This window comes from Diceros bicornis, chromosome 26 (genome assembly GCF_020826845.1).
Source record: "Diceros bicornis minor isolate mBicDic1 chromosome 26, mDicBic1.mat.cur, whole genome shotgun sequence".
NCBI classification, from domain to species: domain Eukaryota; kingdom Metazoa; phylum Chordata; class Mammalia; order Perissodactyla; family Rhinocerotidae; genus Diceros; species Diceros bicornis.
In genome coordinates this window covers 20,517,285-20,537,417 of record NC_080765.1, presented here as the reverse complement: position 1 = coordinate 20,537,417, position 20,133 = coordinate 20,517,285, and the positions used below count along the sequence as shown (strand labels likewise).

The following is a 20,133-nucleotide window of genomic DNA, read 5'->3' as shown; positions in this document are numbered from 1 at the left end:
ATGCATACATTAAAATATAGCAGGGATTATGAAACATTTGTTGAGATTTTAATTGATAAAGACTTTTTGAAAGAAAGGCTGATAATTTCCTTGTTAAGTGAAATTAGCATAATGATAGAAAGAAATGAAAAACTTTAAGGACCTCATTCAGTTACATTTTATTTACTTGTGGGGTTTTATTTAATCTGCTTGACTTAAACCAGGTTAGCCATATGAAGGAATGATATGACCTTGGATTCCATTAGAGATAGGCCTGAATCTTTGATGTGAATTTATTCAACAACATAAAGATTGCTTGTATGCATCAGAGGAGGTATGATTTTTAAAGCTATGGCTTGTATGGCATAAAACTATGAAGGACAGGCTTATTTGCAGTTTAACTTTTTGAAGGGGCTTCTACTGCCACCATATTAATCATCTGGCTTATATGCCTGTGAAGAACACAAGCACAGTGTTAATACCAGTGGTTCTCAACCCTAGATGTCCATTAGAATTATTCAGTGAGCTTGTAAATCTCCAAGTGCTCAGGCTGCACACAGATCAATTACATCACACTAACACTGAAACCCAGGCATCAGTGCTTTTAAAAATTCCCCAGGTGATTTCAGTGTGCAGCAAATGTTGAGATCCATGATTGTAAATAAAGATGACTTTTCCCTCTGCTGGAGTCAGATATCTCTTGGAATTACATTTTCTGCCCTGAGAAGCAAATGAGCATCTAGATACAACGGCAAGAAGAATGATTGTAAAGGCTGGGGTTGTGAGAGTGTGGTGTCTATAAATGACAGCAAAAATCAATGAGAAAATGTTTTACTTAAAGATGGGAGGGTGACGGTAGAAATCAGAGAAAGATAAACTTCATCTTAACATGTAAACATTTCAAAAATTAACCATTTTGGTGAGAAACGAATTTTTTCCCACAACAGGTACAAGGCAAGGATGTCCCCTCTTACCACTCCTTTTCAACATTGTACTAGAAGTCTGCTAATTTAATAAGGCAAGAGAAGGAAATAAAAGGTATACAGATTGGGAAGGAAGACATAAAACTATGTTTATTCACAGATAACATGATCATCTATATAGAAAACCCAAAAGAATTGACAAAAAACTACTAGAATTAACTAGAGATTATAACAAGTTTGCAGGATACAAGTTTAATATACAAAAGCTAATTGCTTTCCTATATACCAGAAATGAACAAGTGGAACCTGAGAAGAATAACACAATGCCAACTACATTAGCACCCCCAGAAACGAAATACTTAGGTATAAATCTAACAAAATATATACAAGATCCATACGAGAAAAACTACAAAACCCTAATGAAAAAAATTGGAGAAGAACTAAACAAAATGAGAGATATTACATGATCATGGATAGAAAGACTCAACATTGTCAAGATGTCAATTCTTCCTGACCTTATCTAGAGATTCAGTGCCATCCCAATCAAAATGCCAGCAAGTTATTTTATAGATATCAAAAAATTTATTCTAAAGTTTATATGGCAAAACAGAAGACTCAGAAGAGTGAACACAATATTGAAGGAGAAAAACAAAGTTGGAGGACTGATGCTATCCAACTTTAAGATTGACTATAGTAATCTGACTAAAGCTACAGTAATCAAAACAGTGTGATATTGGTGAAAGAATAGAAAAATATATGAATGCAACAAAATAGAGAGCCTAGAAATAGATGAACATATAGTCCATTGATCTTTGGCAAAGGATCAAAGGCAACATAATGGAGGGAAGATAGTCTTTTCAAAAAGTGGTGCTGGAACAACTGCACATCCATGTGCAAAAAAATGAATCTAGACATAGACCTTACACTCTTCACAAAAATTAGCTAAATTGGATCATAGACTGAAAAGTAAAATAAAAAACTATAAAACTCCTAGAAGATAATGTAGGAGAAAACCTAGATGACCTTGGGTATGGTGACATCTTTTTTATGGTGATGTCTTTAGATATAACACTGAAGACATAATTCATGGAGGAAATAATTGATAAGCTGGGCTTTATTAAAATTAAAAACTTTTGCTCTGCTAAAGAAAAAGTCAAGAAAATTAGAAGACGAGTCACAACTGGGAGAAAATATTTACAGATCTGACATTGGAATGTTATCCAAAATATGCAAAGAACTCTTAAAATTTGGTAATAAGAAAAAAAAAAACCAACCTGAGTAAAAAATGGACCAAATACCTTAACAGACACCTCACCAAAGAAGATATACAGATGGCAAATAAGTATATAAAACTCTGCTCCATGTCATATGTCATCAGGGAAATGCAAATTAAAACAACAATGAGATGCCACTACACATCTTTTGGAATGGCCAAAATCCAGAACACTGACAATACCAAATGCTGGTGAGGATGCAGAGCAACAGGAAGTCACATACATTGCTGGTAGGAATGCAATATAGTACAGACACTTTGGTGTTTTCTTACAAAACTAAAAATGCTCCTGCCATGTGATCTAGCAATTGTGCTCCTTGGTAATTACCCAGAGGAGTTGGAACTTATGTCCACACAAAAATCTGCACATGGATGTCACTTTCATTGCCGAAACTTGGAAGCAGCCAAGCATCCTTCAGTAGATGAATGGATAAATAAATTGTAGTACATTCAGAGAATGGAATAATATTCAGTGTTAAAAAGAAATGAACTATCAAGCCATGAAAAGACATGGAGGGATCTTAAATACATGTTACTAAGTGAAAGAAGTCAATCTGAAAAGGCTACATACTGTATGGCTGTAACTATGACATTCCAGAAAAGGCAAAACTTTGGAAATAATAAAAAGATCTGTGGTTGCCAGGAATTGGGAAGAAGGGGTAAATAGGCAGAGTACAGAGAATTATTAGGCCAGCGAAACGTTCAATATGATATACTAATGGATATATGTCACTACACATTTGTTCAAACCTATAGAATGTACACCAAGAGTGTACACCAAGGTAAACTATGGACTTTGGGTGATTATGATGTGTCAATATAGGTTCATTCTTGGTAAAAAAAAATGTGCCATTCTGGTGAGTCTTATAGATAATGACATAAGCTATGCATGCATAAGAGCAGGAAGTATACGGGAAATCTCGGTACCTTCCTCTCAATTTTGTTAGGAAGACAAAATTGTTCTAACTATATAATTTTTAAATTTGTTAAATTGTATATTTTAAATATGTGCAGTTATTTCAATTAGCTTTCAATAATGCTGTTTTTAAAAAAGATTAAATTGAGACTTTCTCATAAGTAAGAGGATTCAGCAGTATGTTATTAATGTGATTTATGATATTTACACATTAAAAGAGAAAATCATCATCTTAGTAGATATAAAATGTCGGTTTATACTGAGAATAGGATAAAAAATATCTTAATATGGGAAAAACATCCACCAGACTACATCATACTTTATGGTGAAATATTAAAAATATTTCTAATAAGTCAGCAAAAAACCCCAGCCTGGGGTCTATTCTCCTTGAAGTCACAACCTATGCAATAGAATAAGAAAAATAAATAAGCAATATAAATGTTGGTTACAAAAACATAGAAGTGTCACTAACTTGTAAATACTATGATTATGTAAATAAATAACAAAATAATTGAAAACTGTTAGGACTAATAAAAATAAAAACTTTCCTGCTCTCTTGAAATAATCAATTTCAATATAAAAAAGAAAAGGCTGTTCCGTTTGTAATAGCAAGGATAACTTTAAAGATGCTAAGAATAACCTTAACAAAATATGAGAAAGACCTATATACATTCTAAATAATTTTTCTGAGGAACATGAAAGTGTATCCTAAATAAATAGAGATGAATATAGTATCCCTGTGGTAAGTCACAATATTGGTAAAGATGTTATTCTATGGAAATTAGCCTATCAAGTCAGTGCAATCTCAATCAAAATCCAACAGGATCTTTTAAGGAACTTGATAATAGATCTAAAATCTGAAAAACATAATATGCAAGGATAGCCAAGAAAATTTGGCAACACTGGAAGATGAGAGGAGAGACTTGCCTTAATAGGTAGCAAAACAAACTTGTAAAGCTGTGATAATTAAAATTCAGTTGCACTAAAACAGAATAAAAAATATATATCCATGAAACAGAAAAGAGGGTCCAGAAATAAACCACCTATAGAAATTTAATGCTATACTATGATATGTAGCATTTCAAATCCACTAGAGAGGATGGACTACTCAAACGATACTTGTATGATTGGCTACCAATCTGTAAGAAAAAATACAAAACTAAATCCCAAATGTAAAAAACAAATCTATAAAAATATTAGAAGAAAACATAAGAATATACATTTTTACCCTTCAAGTAAGTAAAGCCTTCTTAGGCAATAGAAAAAATACAAAGGTTATAAATGACAAGACTAGTACATTTTGACCATATCGAGGTATAAAATTTCTATTGAACAAAGGACATTGTAAATAAAGCTGAAAGACAGGAGACATTAAGAGAAATATTGCAAATATTTATAAAACGAGCACTCTCTACAATATATAAAGAATTATAGATTAATAGGAGAAAGGCTAATGGAAACACTATAAACAGACTGGCGATTCTCTGAAAAAATACAAGCAATAGATTAAAATATAAAAAGATACCAAACTCTCTAACAGTGTGGGATACGTACAAACTTAACAGTTTTTAAGTATTTGAAAATTTTAAAGATGTAAGTTTGAATTTTGGCTAATCCATCTGCTAGGTGTGATTAGAAAGTTTACTTTAACCTCTGTGATCCTCCACTTTCCTTGTCAGTTAATCAGAATTGTTGTTTACTTATCACATTTTAAATAATTAAGTTGTTCCTTTTCAGAACACGCCAGATGGCCTGTTTCCCTGTCACTTTGTTCTGTATCGATGCCTTTAGAATCTTGGTTGTTTTATTTCTACCAGAAATCCATTCACTTCTTTTCACAGGCATTATTAAACCCTGTTAAGAAACTCTGCTACTCCTAACTTTGCACAAGCAATTTTAGGCTGTGGTTGGTTCTCCCTGAGAGGACATATGATTGAGGAATGGGAGAAAAACTGATCTCCAGAGAGCAAAATTAAAGCAGACGTACAGAAATAAGTATCATAACTAAGGGGAATGAGGTAGGGGAGAAATGGAAAATTTAAATGGTTGATTTGGTTTCTGGTTACTTCCTACTCTGGGTTGAAGTCCTCAAGAGATCCAGCTATGTTTCCTAATCTTGGATGCCATGAGATACCCTTGAATACTTCCAAAATACCTTCCTTTATACCTAAGCTAAAGAAATTTCTATTACTTATTGTTCAATTGTCCCTGACTGAGACATCTGGTTCACAGCACCTAGTCATTATATTTTTTCTATGGAAAAGGATGTTTATGTTCCAATTTACCTGCTAAAACTAAATGTTCTTAAGTTGAAACCAGATGCACTTGAGAGAAAGATATTTATGATTGCAAATATATTCCTTTGTCAAAAATGTATTGTGGCAAATAATCAAAACTATATTGGTAGCCTCTTTTTCCATTTCTTTGGAAACAGATTGGAATGAAATAAAAAAGGCATCCACATAAGTCACCAACTAAAAGTTCTCTAATTACTCAAGGCTTGCACTAGTCAATATTTACCTGCTTATTTATAAAAGTGAAGAAAATTTTCTAATGCAGTGGTAGCGTTAGAAATTCCACGACTCTTTACAGAAGTCAATAGCTTAAACTTGTTATAAATTAAACTTTATGCATAAAAACTCAAATTATAAATAAAATAAAGGTTAAAAAGTTAAAAAAATTATTTTAAGGGTTATTTAAAAAAAATTCTCCAAATTCTCTATAAAAAATAAAATTACAGATTTTTTTAAAGGTTGTATTCAAAGCCTATATGGTAAATAGCTATTTTTTGAAGAATACCATCAACTAAACCCTTGAGATTAAAATCCTCAGATCAATAGGACATCTAAAAATGAATACAGATTATATTAAACTAGCAGTACTTGCCTCTTTTTCAGCTTCTTTGAATGTTGTTTCTTTCTCCTTTACTCGCTGCATAAACTTCTGTTTCAACTCTTCTTCTTCCCTCTGACATTGATCAGAGAACTCCTGTCTTTTGGCTTCATAGATTTCTTGAAAACTAAAAAGTAATTTTTATTACTGTCATATTAAAATTTTAATATAAATAAACATGTAAAAATGTATATTGTACGTTACGTCCCATATAAAGACATTTTCCAATATTCTTTCTATGTCATTAGATGTAAAAAAGTGAGGTACAATATTAAGTACAAGTATACAGAAAATATATAACAAGAATACTAGAATTTTGAAACACTTACATTAGTGGTTTCTCATTGCCACCACTTATCACGTCTTCACATCTTTTGACAATAAAATTTGGGGAAACTTCTAAATTGTAAAGTTCTCAAAATACTTAAAATAAAGCCAGGCATCTTTCAAAACATGATTTATTTAAGACAGCCAGTTCCATCTTGGTTGTCTTCCAAGTACCATAACTGATATAACTGGATTATACTACACTGTCATACTTTTGCAGCACAAATCCTATTCCTTTCCAATATAGCTAAATACACCCACCCTAAAACTATTTTTAGCTGACTTCCATGTCTTCTCTTTCCTCAATCCAATCCTCCATCCAGTCCTTACTATCTTTTGCCATCCTTCTCAATATCCTTTGCCGTCATTTGTCAATCTTTGCTAATATTTGCAAACCTCCTTCCTGAGCTTCTGTTTCATATAAAATACAAAAATAGAAACAATGTTTTTCTTTTGGATACACATTTCAGCATATACACACATTTCAGCATATAAATGAGCCCTTGCATTATGTTGCTCCTACTAACTCTCTCCATCTAAGTCTGAAGATGATTAAAAAACATAAAATTCAGGATGGCCCAGGATGTGAAAAGTAGTTATTCTCATTCCCAAATTATTGTATCTCATTGTAGGGGATTTCTAAATCACACATTACCGTTTTCTAGCAAGATCTCCACTCACCTAACTGGCTGGTTGTCTGGGCCCACATCGGTAAAGCCCATTTTCTGCAGTTTGCAGCACCTATAATGTTCATAGTGCCAAGTGTGGGTTTGTTCTTTCAGGTCTTCCATATTTGTATTAAGAAGAATATCCCGGAGCTTAACAAAGTCGGAGTGATTTTCATTTTCCACTAGGCAAAAAAATAATAAAGCCACAACACTCATTATCAATCCCTGGCGCTCAATAAGTATTCTTGAATGAATGCATGCATAAAAAACACATTTAAAATAACAGCTAAGAGATCATTCTGGTTAATAGTTATAATTTTTTTTAATCATGGGACTATGGTTGTACATACCAATTATAGGCACAGTGTATTTATAGACCAGGAAATTTGCTTTAAATTTATTAGCCAAAGAATAAATATGAAACAATGAAATAACATTATATTATATTAATATGTGGTGTAGGTTTTCATTAATAATTATTTTAAAATAATTATTATTATTTCATTTTATATTTAATACTATGTTAAATACATTTAATAATATATTATTTCATTAACAAATAATTTTAAAATTAGCATTTTACAAACTACTCTCAAGGTATTTCACAGAGTGTTAGTAGAGAATGTAATAGTTTTACTAAAGTAAATAATTTCATTAAACTAAATCCTGCTAACATGAAGGCCTTAACAATTGTGCATGCTTTTATTATCAAATTTTATTTATACATCATGAGACTTAAATAGTCAATATTCAAAATCAATCAATAAATTCACATGGCTTTCTCCTATGTTTGTCATATCCAGAAAACTGAGCACAATATATTGTTTATTGTGTAAGATACTGTAACCAAATTTTAATATTCATTAAAATATGTTTTTAATTTGGTTCATAAATTTAAGAATTTCTAATATATCAGTTAAAAAACTAGTATGGGTAGAGATAATCCAATTCCCAATAATTAGTATCACAAGTATATGAACCAGACGATAAATGACTGCCTACTACAATATTCCAACTGATTAGGATACTAGATAATTAATTTAAGTGTCTAGGTATAATTTATCCAAAGGTAAATTATATTTCTTTATTTAAAAAATAGTTTACCATCCCTTTTCCTAGGGACTATTTAAAAATGCTTTATAAATTAGGTAGTAGTTAATTTATGTAACATATTTTAAACACTAGTATATATGCTTCAGTGTTGTTCAAAGTTCTTTTGTTCAAAGCACTTTCCAACATTTTGAATGTGATGGTGTATGTATACAGAAATAATATGCATACGGTAGATTAGGGTAAATGAAGAAGTTCTGCTCAGCCTCTGTGGATTTTTGCCTAAAGCACCATCCAGCAAATTCCTATGAGAATGAATCATAGTCAAAGTAAGCATTAACTTAAGTGAAACAGAATATGTGCTTCTTATTAGTAACTGTTAATTTAATGTTTGGCGAGAGTTACCAATATTGGCTCAAGTTAAAATGATATTTTGAGACTACGAGACTATATATATATAAAATTATTCCAGAGCAAGGCTGCTCACTTTCATCATATTTACCTTGTAAAACTCCCCAAGGGTACTGACGGCCTCTGACCATCCTTTTTCCAACTTTCACTTCATCCGTACTCCCTACTACAGCAAAAGGTAAGTGTCCCTAGAAAGTAAGAATAATTTTAATCATGTTCCCTTAAACGAATATGGCTTACTTTGTTGCTCTTCTGTTATGAAAATAACAGAGACAAAAATATCATAATAAATTTATTCAAGCAAAGGATATACCCTGCCTCAGATTTTATGACTTGGCAATAAATGGATTTATGCAACCATCTGTGTCAGGCCATGCACACAATTAAAAATTATCTACTGAGTAGAGCCAAAGCAAAGCATTCTGCTGTAGGGAATACAAAGAAAAAAGATTTTTAGTAGACATGTTTTTCTCATGTTATCTTTACCCTAAAACACAAAGATAATGTCAAAGAAATGATATGCAAGTAACTTTTAACTCCAATATAAAAGTTAAAAGACAAAAGTATTGAGAATAATTATAACTATAGTAACTATAGTTACTATAGTACTAATAAATAGTACTACAAATGTCAATAAATTCTAAATATAATTAAAATTTCACTCTGGGTGGTGAGAGTCAGGGGCAGTCTGAAAAATGGGGTGCAACCCAAGAAAGACTTGGGAAGATGATAAGCAAAGTAGGAAGGGCAATCATAGGTAAGGACAAGGTTTTGAACAGGATACAGAAGCAGAAATATGCAAGATAGATTCATTATTTGTCAGAAGTTATATAGATTTTCTATCTGAATAGAAGCATTAATATACACGAAATATCTGGGGTAAATATTATGTTAAATATTTAATAATTAACAGTAGTTAGTCTATTAACTGGTTTTTATAAAAAATTATTCTATACGAGTTCCTAAAAGTACAGTTAGATAGGAGGGGCCAAAATCTTTAAGACAATATCTAAAGAAAATATAACACAGAAGAATAAATAAAAATTTTACATTAGTCAGCTTTTCAATTCAGACGTCTATTTAGTTTTTGATATCATAAATGGGATATGAAAAATAAGAAAAGAGAAATGAAAGAAATGGAATTAATATTTATCTATTGTCTGTTACATTCTAGACCATATGTGTCAGGCACTTCACAAAGATTCTGGCATTTATACCTCAAAAGAGGTATCAGTGATCCCATAGTGTAGATAAGTTAACAGTCTCAGAGAGGATAGGAATTGTACAGGATCTTATGGTTTTAAGTAGAGAAGCTAGGATTGAAATCTAAGTCTATCTAACTACAAAGTTTATCTTTCAAAGCATAATATGATATTTTAGATATTTATTAGCATGAAGGAATTTATTAGCAGAAAAGAAATTTATAAAGAATTTAGTCATCCAGTGTTGCCTCATACCACAATAAGAGAAAGACAGTAAAGCATTTCTCGTTCGGTTCCCATCTATTTGTCCCTGAGACTAAGTTTCTGGCAGGTGCAGTTGAGAGAAAAGTCTCCCTTTTACCTCTCAAGCCCCATTTGTGTAATAGAGTCTCCACCTTGGGTACAGCACATGGAGAAGACTGGGGCCTTGATCATCCTTGCCCCCACATGTGAGGCAGTGGCTCCATTCCTGGTGGTGGAAGAACCTCAAGCTGCTGCCTCTCCCCACTGAGCACTCAGTTATTAGAGTGGGCTGACACTCAGAAAAAAACCTTTCCAATGTCCCCAGCTCCAATTCCAAAGCCCTACCTCAGAGATGTTTCCTGGAGGGAGGAGCAGGCCATAAGACAGAGAGCATCTAATATCTTCCTAGAAGAGCTAACTTAATTTGCAACAGAGGGTAGAGAAAAAGAAGACTAAGGGCACTGTGAAAAACAGTGGAGCAGACCTCTGGTTTCTTTCTGGCATGCAAAGAGCTTGGAAGTTATCATTCCTGTCCAAACACTAAGAAAAAGGCTGAACAAAATGAAATCAACTAGAAATCAATAGCAGAAGGAAAAATAGAAAAACTACAAATATGTGGAAACTAAATAACATAGTCTTTTTTTTGTGTGTGAGGAAGATCAGCCCTGAGCTAACATCCATGCTAATCCTCCTCTTTTTGCTGAGGAAGACCGGCTCTGAGCTAACATCTATTGCCAATCCTCCTCCTTTTTTTTCCCCAAAGCCCCAGTAGATAGTTGTATGTCATAGCTGCACAACCTTCTAGTTGCTGTATGTGGGACGCAGCCTCAGCATGGCCAGAGAAGTGGTGCGTTGGTGCGCACCAGGGATATGAACCCAGGCCGCCAGTAGTGGAGCACACACACTTAACCACTAAGCCATGGGGCCAGCCCCAATAATGTAGTCTTAAACAACCAATGGGTGAAAGAAAAAAACACAAAATAAATTAGAAAATATACTCAGACAAACAAAAAGGAAAACACAACATACCAAAACTTATGAGATACAGTCAAAGCACTATTAAGAGAGAAGTGTATAGCTTTAAATGCATTAAAAAGAAAAAAGATCTCAAATCAACAACCTAAGTTTACGACTCAAGAAACTAGAAAAACAACAAACAAAACCTAAAACTAGCACAAGGAATGAAGTAATAAACATTAGAACAGAGATATAGAAAATAGAAAAAATCAACAAAAGTTCGTTTTTGAAAAGATCAATGAAATTGACTAGTCCTTAGCAAGATTAAGAAAAAAAGAAAAAGAATGAAGACTCAAACAAAATCTGTAATGAAAAGAGGGACATTACAACTGATGTCACAGGAAAAAAATGATTATAATACAAAGTGGATAATCTACAAGACATGGACAAATTCCTAGAAACACATAACCTACCAAGACGAGATCATGAAGAAATACAAAAAGTGAACAGACCTAAAATAAGTAGGAAGATTGAATCAGTAATCAAAACCTATCAGAAAAGAAAAGCTCAGGACCAGATGGCTTTACTAAAGAATTCTATCACACATTTACAGAAGAATTAACTCCACTGTCTACAATTCTCCTGAAACTCTTGCTAAAATACTGGAGAGGAAGAAACACTTCCAAACTTCCAAATGCTTGCCTGAGGCAAGCATTGACTTAATTCCAAAGCCAGACAAAGTCACTGAAAGGAAAGAAAGCTACAGACTAAAATCTCTGATGGATATTGATGCAAAAATCATAAACAAAATACTGGCACTCTGAATTCAATGGTATATTAAGGTATTATACACAATTATATCAAACACAATTGTGTATGCCATAATTGTGTATAATACAATAGGATTAATTCCTGGAATGCAAGAATGGTTCATCATATGAAAATCAATTAATGTAATACACCACATTGACAAAATGAAGGACAGAAACCACATGCATAAAAACATTTGACAAAATTCAACACTCTTATAACAAGAAAACTCAACAAACCAGGAATAGATGGAAATTACTTCAATATAACAAAGTTCATTTATGAAAAACCCACAACATCAAACTCAACAGTGCAAAGCTGAAAGTTTTCTCTCTAATATCCAGAACAAGACAGGGATGCCCACTCTCACCTCTCCTATTCAACCTAGTACTGGAAGTGCTAGCCAGAGAAATTAGGTAAAAAAATGAAAAAATAAAAATACAAGGCATACAAATCATAAATAAACAAGTAAAGCTATCTCTGTTCTCAGATGACATGATCTTTTTAAATATATTTTTAATTGAGATATAATTGACACATAACATTATGTTAGTTTCAGGTGTACAACATGATATTTGAATATATTGTGAAATAATCACCATTATTCTTCACATTAGTCTTCACAATATGGTGAAATAAGTCGAGTTAACATCCATCACCACACATAGTTACAATTTTTTTCTTGTGATGAGATCTTTTAAGATCTTCTCTCTTAGCAACTTTCAAATACAGAATACAGTATTATTAACTATAGTCACCATGCTGTACATCACATCCCTAGGACTTACTTATTTTATAACTGGAAGTTTGTACTGTTTGACCACTTTCACCTATTTTACCCACTCCCACGTCACCTCTGGCAACCACCAATCTATTCTCTGTACCTAAGAGTTCAGGGTTTTTTTGTTTGTTTGTCTTTTGGGTCCCACATATAAGTGAGATCATATGTCGTTTGTCTTTCTCTGGTCTGACTTATTACATTTAGTATAATGCCCTCAAGGCCCATCAGTGTTGTCACAAATGGCAAGATTTTATTCTTTTTATGGATGAATAATATTCCATTATGTGTATATGTATATATATGCCACATTTTCTTTATCCATTTATCCATCGTTGGACACTTAGATTGCTTCCATGTCTTGGCTACTGTAAAAAAAAAAAGCTTCAGTGAAAGGTAGGTGCAGATATCTTTAAGAATTAGTGTTTTCATTTTCTTCTGGTAAATACCCAGATGTGGAATTGCTAGATTATATGGTAATTCTAGTTTTAATTTTTTGAGAAAACTTCATAATGTTTTCCATAGTGGCAAAAAGAATTTCCATTTCCACCAACAGTGCACAAGGTTCCCTTTTCACCACATTCTCACCGACACTTGTTATTTCTTGTCTTTTTGATAATAGCCATTCTAACAGGTGTGAGGTGATATCTCATTGTGGTTTGATGTGTATTTCCATGATGATTGGTGATGTTGAGCACCTTTTCATGTACCTGTTGTCTTCTTTGGAAAAATGTCTATTCAGGTACTTTTCCCATTATTTAATTGGATTATTTTCTTTCTATTGAGTTGTATGAGTTCTTTATATATTTTGGGTATTAACTCTTGATCAGATATATCATTTGCAAATATTTTCTCTCATTCAGTAGGTTGCCTTATCATTTTGTTGATGGTTTGCTTTACTGTGCAGAACCTCTTCAGTTTGATGTAGTCCCACTTGTTTATCTGTGTTTTTGATGTCAAATCCAAAAAATCATCATGAAGATGAATGTCAAAGAACTTACTACTTATGTTTTCTTCCAGGAGTTTTATGGTTTCAGGTCTTATGTTCAAATCTTTAATCCATTTTGTGTTAATTTTTGTGTATGGTGTAAGATAGTGGTCCAATTTTAGTCTTCTGCATGTGGCTGTCCAGTTTGTCCAACACCATTTATTGAAGAGACTGTCCTTGCCCCATTGTATATTCTTGGCTCCTTTGTGTTAAGTTAATTGAGCATATATGCATGGATTTATTTCTGGGCTCTATATGCTGTTCCATTTATCCCCATGTCTTTTTTTATGCCAATACTATATTGTTTTGATTACTATAACTTTGTAATGAGTTTGAACTCAGGAAGCATGATGCCTTCAACTTTGTTCTTCTTTCTCAAGATTGCTTTGGCTATTCAAATTCTTTGTGGTTCCATATAAATTTTAGGATTGTTTGTTCTGTTACTGTTAAAACTGCCATAGGAATTTTTGTAGGGTTAGCATTGAATCTGTAGATTGCTTTGGGTAGTATGGACATTTTAATACTATTAAGTCTTCCAATCCACGAGCACAGAATATCTTCCCATTTATTTGTGGGTTCTTCACTTTCTTTTATCAATGTCTTACAGTTTTTGGTATGCAAGTCTTTCAACTACTTGGTTAAATTTATTCCTAAGTATTTTGTTATCTTAGATACAATTGCACATGGGATTGTTTTATTAATTTCTCTTTCTGATAGTTCATTATTAGTGTATAAGAACACAACTGATTTTTATATATTTATTTTTGTCCTGCAACTTTACTGAATTTGTTTATTGGTTCTAACATCATTTTGGTGGAGTCTTTAGGGTTTTCTATATATAAGATCATGTAACCTACAAATATTGACAGTTATACTTCTTCCTTTCTGAGTTGGATGTCTTTTATTTCCTTTTCTCGCATACTCGCTCTGGCTAGAACTTCTCTATACTATGTTGAATAAAAGGGGTAAGAGTGGGCATCCTTTTCTTCATCCTTATATGGAGGAAAAGCTTTCAGTTTTTCAACATTGAGTATGATGTTAGCTGTGGGCTTGTAATACATCGCCTTTATTATGTTGAGGTACATTCCCTTCATACCCATTTTGTTTTGTGAGGAAGATCAGCCCTGAGCTAACATCCATGCTAATCCTCCTCTTTTTGCCAAGGAAGACCGGCTCTGAGCTAACATCTTTTGCCAATCCTACTCCTTTTTTTTTCCCCCAAAGCCCCAGTAGATAGTTGTATGTCATAGTTTCACATCCTTCTAGTTGCTGTATGTGGGACCCAGCCTCAGCATGGCCAGAGAAGCTGTGCGTTGGTGTGCACCCGGGATCCAAACCTGGGCCGCCAGTAGTGGAGGGCACGCACTTAACTGCTAAGCCATGGGGCTGGCCCCCTCCATATCCATTTTATTGAGAACCTTTATCATGAATAAATGTTGAACTTTTTCAAGTGCTTTTTCTGCATCTATTGAGATGATCATATGATTTTTATCCTTCATTTTGTTAATGTGGTGTGACATGGTCTTACATGTAGACAACCTTAAATATTCCACAAAAAACTAATAAAACTAATAAATTAATTCAATAAAGTTGCAGAATACAAAATCAAAACTTAAAAATCAGTTGCATTTCTATACACTAATATGAACAATACAGAAAGGAAATTAAGAAAACAGTTCCATTTACAAGAGCATCAAAAAGAACAAAATACTTAGAAATGAACTTAACCAAAGAGGTGAAAGACTTGTACACTGAAAACAACAAAATGTTGCTAAAAGAGATTAAAGGATAAACACATGGAAAGGCATCCCATGTTCATGGATTGGAAGACTTAATATTGTTAAGATGTCCATACTGTCCAAAGTGATCTACAGATTCAATACAATCCCTATATAAATCCCAAATGGCATGTTTTGTCTTAACATAAAAAGTCAATCAAAAATTCATATGGAATCTTAACTGACTGAATAGCCAAAAAAATCTTGAAAAGGAAAAACAAGGTTGAAGTTTCATGCTTCCTGAATTCAAAACATATTACAAAGCAACAGTAATCAAAACAGATTGCTACTGGCATAAGGACAGACATATAGACCAATGGAATCATATAGAGAGCCGAGAATTAATCCTCATGTATTTGATCAAAAGAGCTTTGATAAAAGTGACAAAACAAATGCATTGGAAAAGGACAATCTCTTCAACATATGGTGCTGGGAAACTGATTTTCAACAGGCAAAAGAATAGAGTTGGCCTTATCTTACAACATATAAAAGTTAACACAAAGTCAATTAAAGACCTAAATATAAGATCAAAAACTATAAAACTACTAGAAGAAAACATAGGAGATGGATTTGGCATCAACTTCTTGGATAAGGTGTGAAAAGCACAGGCAACAAAAGCAAAAAAGACAAATGGGACTACATCAAAGTTGAAAACTCTGTGCATCAAAGTACGTAATCAACAGAGTAAAAAAGTCAATCTATGTAATGGGAGATAATATTTTCAAACCAAATCAAACAAGGGGTTAATATGTATAATATATAAATAATTCCTACAACTCAACAAAAATTAGTAAACATATTCTTAAATGGACAAAGAACTTAGACATTTCTCCAAAAATGAATACAAACGGTCAGTGAGTATATGAAAATTTTTTCAACATCACTAACAATTATAGAAATGCAAATCAAAACCCCAATGAGATATCCCTTCACATCCATTTAGATGGCTTCTATTAAAAAAAAAGACTATAACAAGGGTTGACAAAAATGTAGAAAAATTGAAGTCATTATGCATTGTTGGTGAGACTGTAAAATGATGCAACCATTATAAAAATCAGCATGGTTGTTCCTCCAAAAATTAAAAATAGAATTATCATATGATCCAATAATCCTCATTCTGGGAATATATCTGAAAGAATTGAAAGCAGGGTCTCAGAGAGATATTTGCTAGTCATGTTAATTGCAGCATTATTCACAATAGCCAACAGGTGGCTATTTGTAAATAGCCAAATGTCCATCAATGAATGGATAAACAAAATGTGGTATATACATACAATGGAATATTTTTTAGTCTTAAAAAGGAAAGAAATTCTGTCAAATGCTGCAACATGGGTGGACCTTGCGAACATTATGCTAAGTAAAATAAGCCAGTCACAGAAGACAAATAATATATGATTCCACTTATATGAGATGTCTAAAATAGTCAAATTCAGAAAACAGAAAGCAGGATGGTGGTTGCCAGGGCCTGAGGCAAGAGGTAAATGAAGAATTGTTGGTAACGGATATGCAATATTAAAATGTCATGGAAATCTCATTGAACAACAATGAGATTGCACTTAACAGTAAAAAAAGTTAAAAGAATAGAAATCATATGAAATATGCTCTCAGACCATAGTAGAATTAAAGTAGAAATCAATAACAAAGAAATAGCTGCAAAACTTGAAGATAAAGAAGATACTTTTATTTTATTTATGTTACTATTTATTTATTTATTTATTTTTATTTTATTGCGGTCACATTGGTTTATAACATTGTATAAATTTCAGGTGTACATAATTATACTTCTATTTCTGCACAGATTACATCATGTTCACCACTCAAATGCTAATTACAATCCATCACCACACACATGTGCCTAATCATCCCTTTTGCCCTCCTTCCACCCCCCTTCCCCTGTGGTAAACACCAATCCAATCTCTGTCTCTCTGTGTTAAGTAGATATTTTTAAATAACCCATGGATCAAGAGAAATTTTAAAGTATTTTGAACCAAATGAAAATAAAAATAAAAGTTAAGAAAATTTGTGTAGTGCAGTGAAACCAGCATTTACAGAGAAATTTATAATATTCAATGAATACATTAGAAAAGAAGAAAGACATAAATTAATAATCTAAACTTCTACTAGAAAAGAAGAAAAATGGAGAAATTACATCAAAAGCAAGCTGAAGAAAATAAATAAAAATTAGAGCAGAAGTCAATGAGGTTGAAACAGGAAATCAATAGAGAAAATCAGCAAAACCAAAAGCTAGTTCTTTGAAAATATCAAAAAAATATATATAAACCTTTACCTAGGTTAACCAAGAAAAAAAGAAAAGACACAAATTACTAATATCAGAAACAAAAATGGGGCCATCACTACTAATCCCATGTACATTAAAATGAAAATAATAGAATACATTGAACAATTTTATACCCACATATTTGATAACCTAGGTGAAACGAATCAATTCTTACTAATGTACACAAAGAGAAATAATCTGAATATGCCTTTATCTCTCAAAGAATTTGATTCAATGATTAATAAATTTCCAAAATTAGAAGCACCAGACAAAGACATGTTCACTAGTGAATTTTGCTGTTCATTTAAAGAATAAATTATACTATTTTCTAAAATCTTTTCCAGTAAATAGAAGCAAAGAGAATACTTCCTCATTCTATGTGGCCAGCATTATCTTAATACCAAAACAAAACAAAGACATTAAAAGAAAGGGAAACTACAGACCAATAACCCTGATGAAAATAAATGCAAAAATCTTCAACAAAATATCAGTAGATTGAATCCAACAGTGTATAAAATGAATTATACTCCATGACCAGCTGGGATTTGTTCCACTTGGATTGGATCAACATTTAAAAATCAATTAATATATCCATTATATCAACAGATTAATATAGCCTTTTTTTTTTTTTTTTTGTGAGAAGGACTAGACCTGAGCTAACATCCGATGCCAATCCTCCCCTTTTTTCCTTGAGGAAGATTGGCCCTGGGCTAACATCCGTGCCCATCCTCCTCTACTTTATATGGGACGCCGCCACAGCATGGCTTAGCAAGCAGTGCATCAGTGTGCACCCGGGATCCGAACCTGCGAACCCGGGCCGCCACAGCAGAGTGCGCGCACTTAACCACTGCGCCACCGGGCCAGCCCCAACAGGTTAATATAGAAAAACATATAATCATATCAATAAATGCATTTGACAAAAAGCATTTGAAAAAATCCAAGAGCCATGCATGATAAAATCTTTCAGCCAACTAGGAATAGCAGGGAAATTTCTTAACTTGATAAAGAACATCTGAAAAAAGCTACAGCCATTATCACACTTAATGGTGAAAAACTAGATGCGTTTCCACTTAAATTTCTGGAACTAATAAGCAATAACGACAAGTTTGCAGGCTACAAGGTTAATATACAAAAGTCAATTGCTTTCTCATATACTAGCAGTAAACAATTGGAATTTGAAATTAAAAATACAATATCACTATATTCCAAAATTTATTTCAAAAGGCAAAGGACCCAGAACCATCAACACAATATTGAAGAAGCACAAAGTTGGAGGACTGATACTACTTGACCTCAGGACTTGCTACAAAGATACAGTAATCGAGACAGTGTGGTAACAGCAAAAGAATAAACAAGTAGATAATGGAACAGAATAAAGAGCCCAGAAATATTCCCACACAAATGTAGTGAACTGATTTTTAATAAAGAAGCAAAGGCAATTCAATAGAGAAAAGATAGTCTTTTCAACAAATGCGCTGGAAGAACTGGACATCCACATGCAAAAAAAGAATCTATAAACAGACATTACATATCTCACAAAAATTAATTCAAATTGGATCATAGATCTATGGAATGTAGAACAAAAAAATGAAAACTAATGTATGCTAGGTACTTTAGTTAATAATGTATAAATATTGACACATCAATTGTAACAAATGTACCACACTAATGCATGATGTTAATAATAGGGAAAATCTCGGGGGGATGTGTCTTAAGAAGGTATATGGGAATGCTCTGTACTTTCTGCTCAATTTTTCTGTAAACCTTAAACTACTCAAAAAATAAAGTCTTTTAAATAATTTTTTAAAGGACAGAAAAGTTTGCACTGAAAGGCACTTGTGAGGTGAGATTTTAATAAAGGTTAAACTGTTTGACAGCTACTTTGCAGAGAAGAACTAAGTAATAAGACAGCTGGGAGGGACTCTCCTGGGCTTAGAACAAATATCAAATACTCATCTCAGAAACTATCCCTTAAAGGAACCACAATTTGGAGTGACATGAACAAGATGGTGAAATAGGAGTTCTGTGCCATAATCTCCCCACAGAAGCATAAATTTTGACAACCACTCATGGACAAGAGTGCTTTTGTAGGAATCCAGTTGTCCAATGGAGAAGTTCCAACACAGCATTGGAGCTGTGAATACATACTGAATAAATACTTAGAAGAAGGTAAGAACAATTTCACTTTACTCACATTGCCTCTTGCCTATGGTGGCCCAGGGCAGGGCCAAGTGACCCATGGGGCCCATGGTTTCTCTCATGGGGAAAGCAAGAGTGTAACGAGTGAGTGCCCAGCTTCCTAAGCCATGTGGGTACTATCCAAAAGGACCACTTCTGTCTGGCCCCTCTCAGAACACTGAGGTGAGTATCATGGATGAGTGATTGGGGGAAGCTGAGAGTGAGAAGAAAAGAATAGGAATGACTGTGTAAAGGGCATGGAACTCAATATAAGGCCATGGATCCTCCTAGCCACTTTGTGGAATTCCATCAGGAGGCTGGCTCATGAGTCATTTGGGATACCTTGCCTGTGTACCCCATCAACTGGCCCATGGGCATGCCAGCACTCAAGGTACCTCAGTCACAAGGCCAGTTACCAGGAGTGCCCCTGCAGAGAGCAAGTGCAAGACTTTGCAGACAGCTCATGAGCATGCACAGAAAGC

At 33.3% G+C, this 20,133-nt stretch overlaps 1 protein-coding gene across 2 annotated transcripts in view; it reads right to left on the bottom strand.

The window, feature by feature from the left end:
• LOC131422358 (septin-14-like) overlaps positions 1-20,133 on the bottom strand; it is a 96,945-nt gene that overhangs the window by 523 nt on the left and 76,289 nt on the right. For both annotated transcript variants that reach the window (XM_058569521.1, XM_058569522.1), the window contains 3 exons: positions 8,531-8,627; positions 6,992-7,160; positions 5,978-6,110 (listed from right to left, as the gene is read on the bottom strand). In XM_058569521.1, coding sequence (XP_058425504.1) covers positions 5,978-6,110; positions 6,992-7,160; positions 8,531-8,627 — 399 coding nt within the window. The remainder of the gene's footprint in view (positions 1-5,977; positions 6,111-6,991; positions 7,161-8,530; positions 8,628-20,133) is intronic.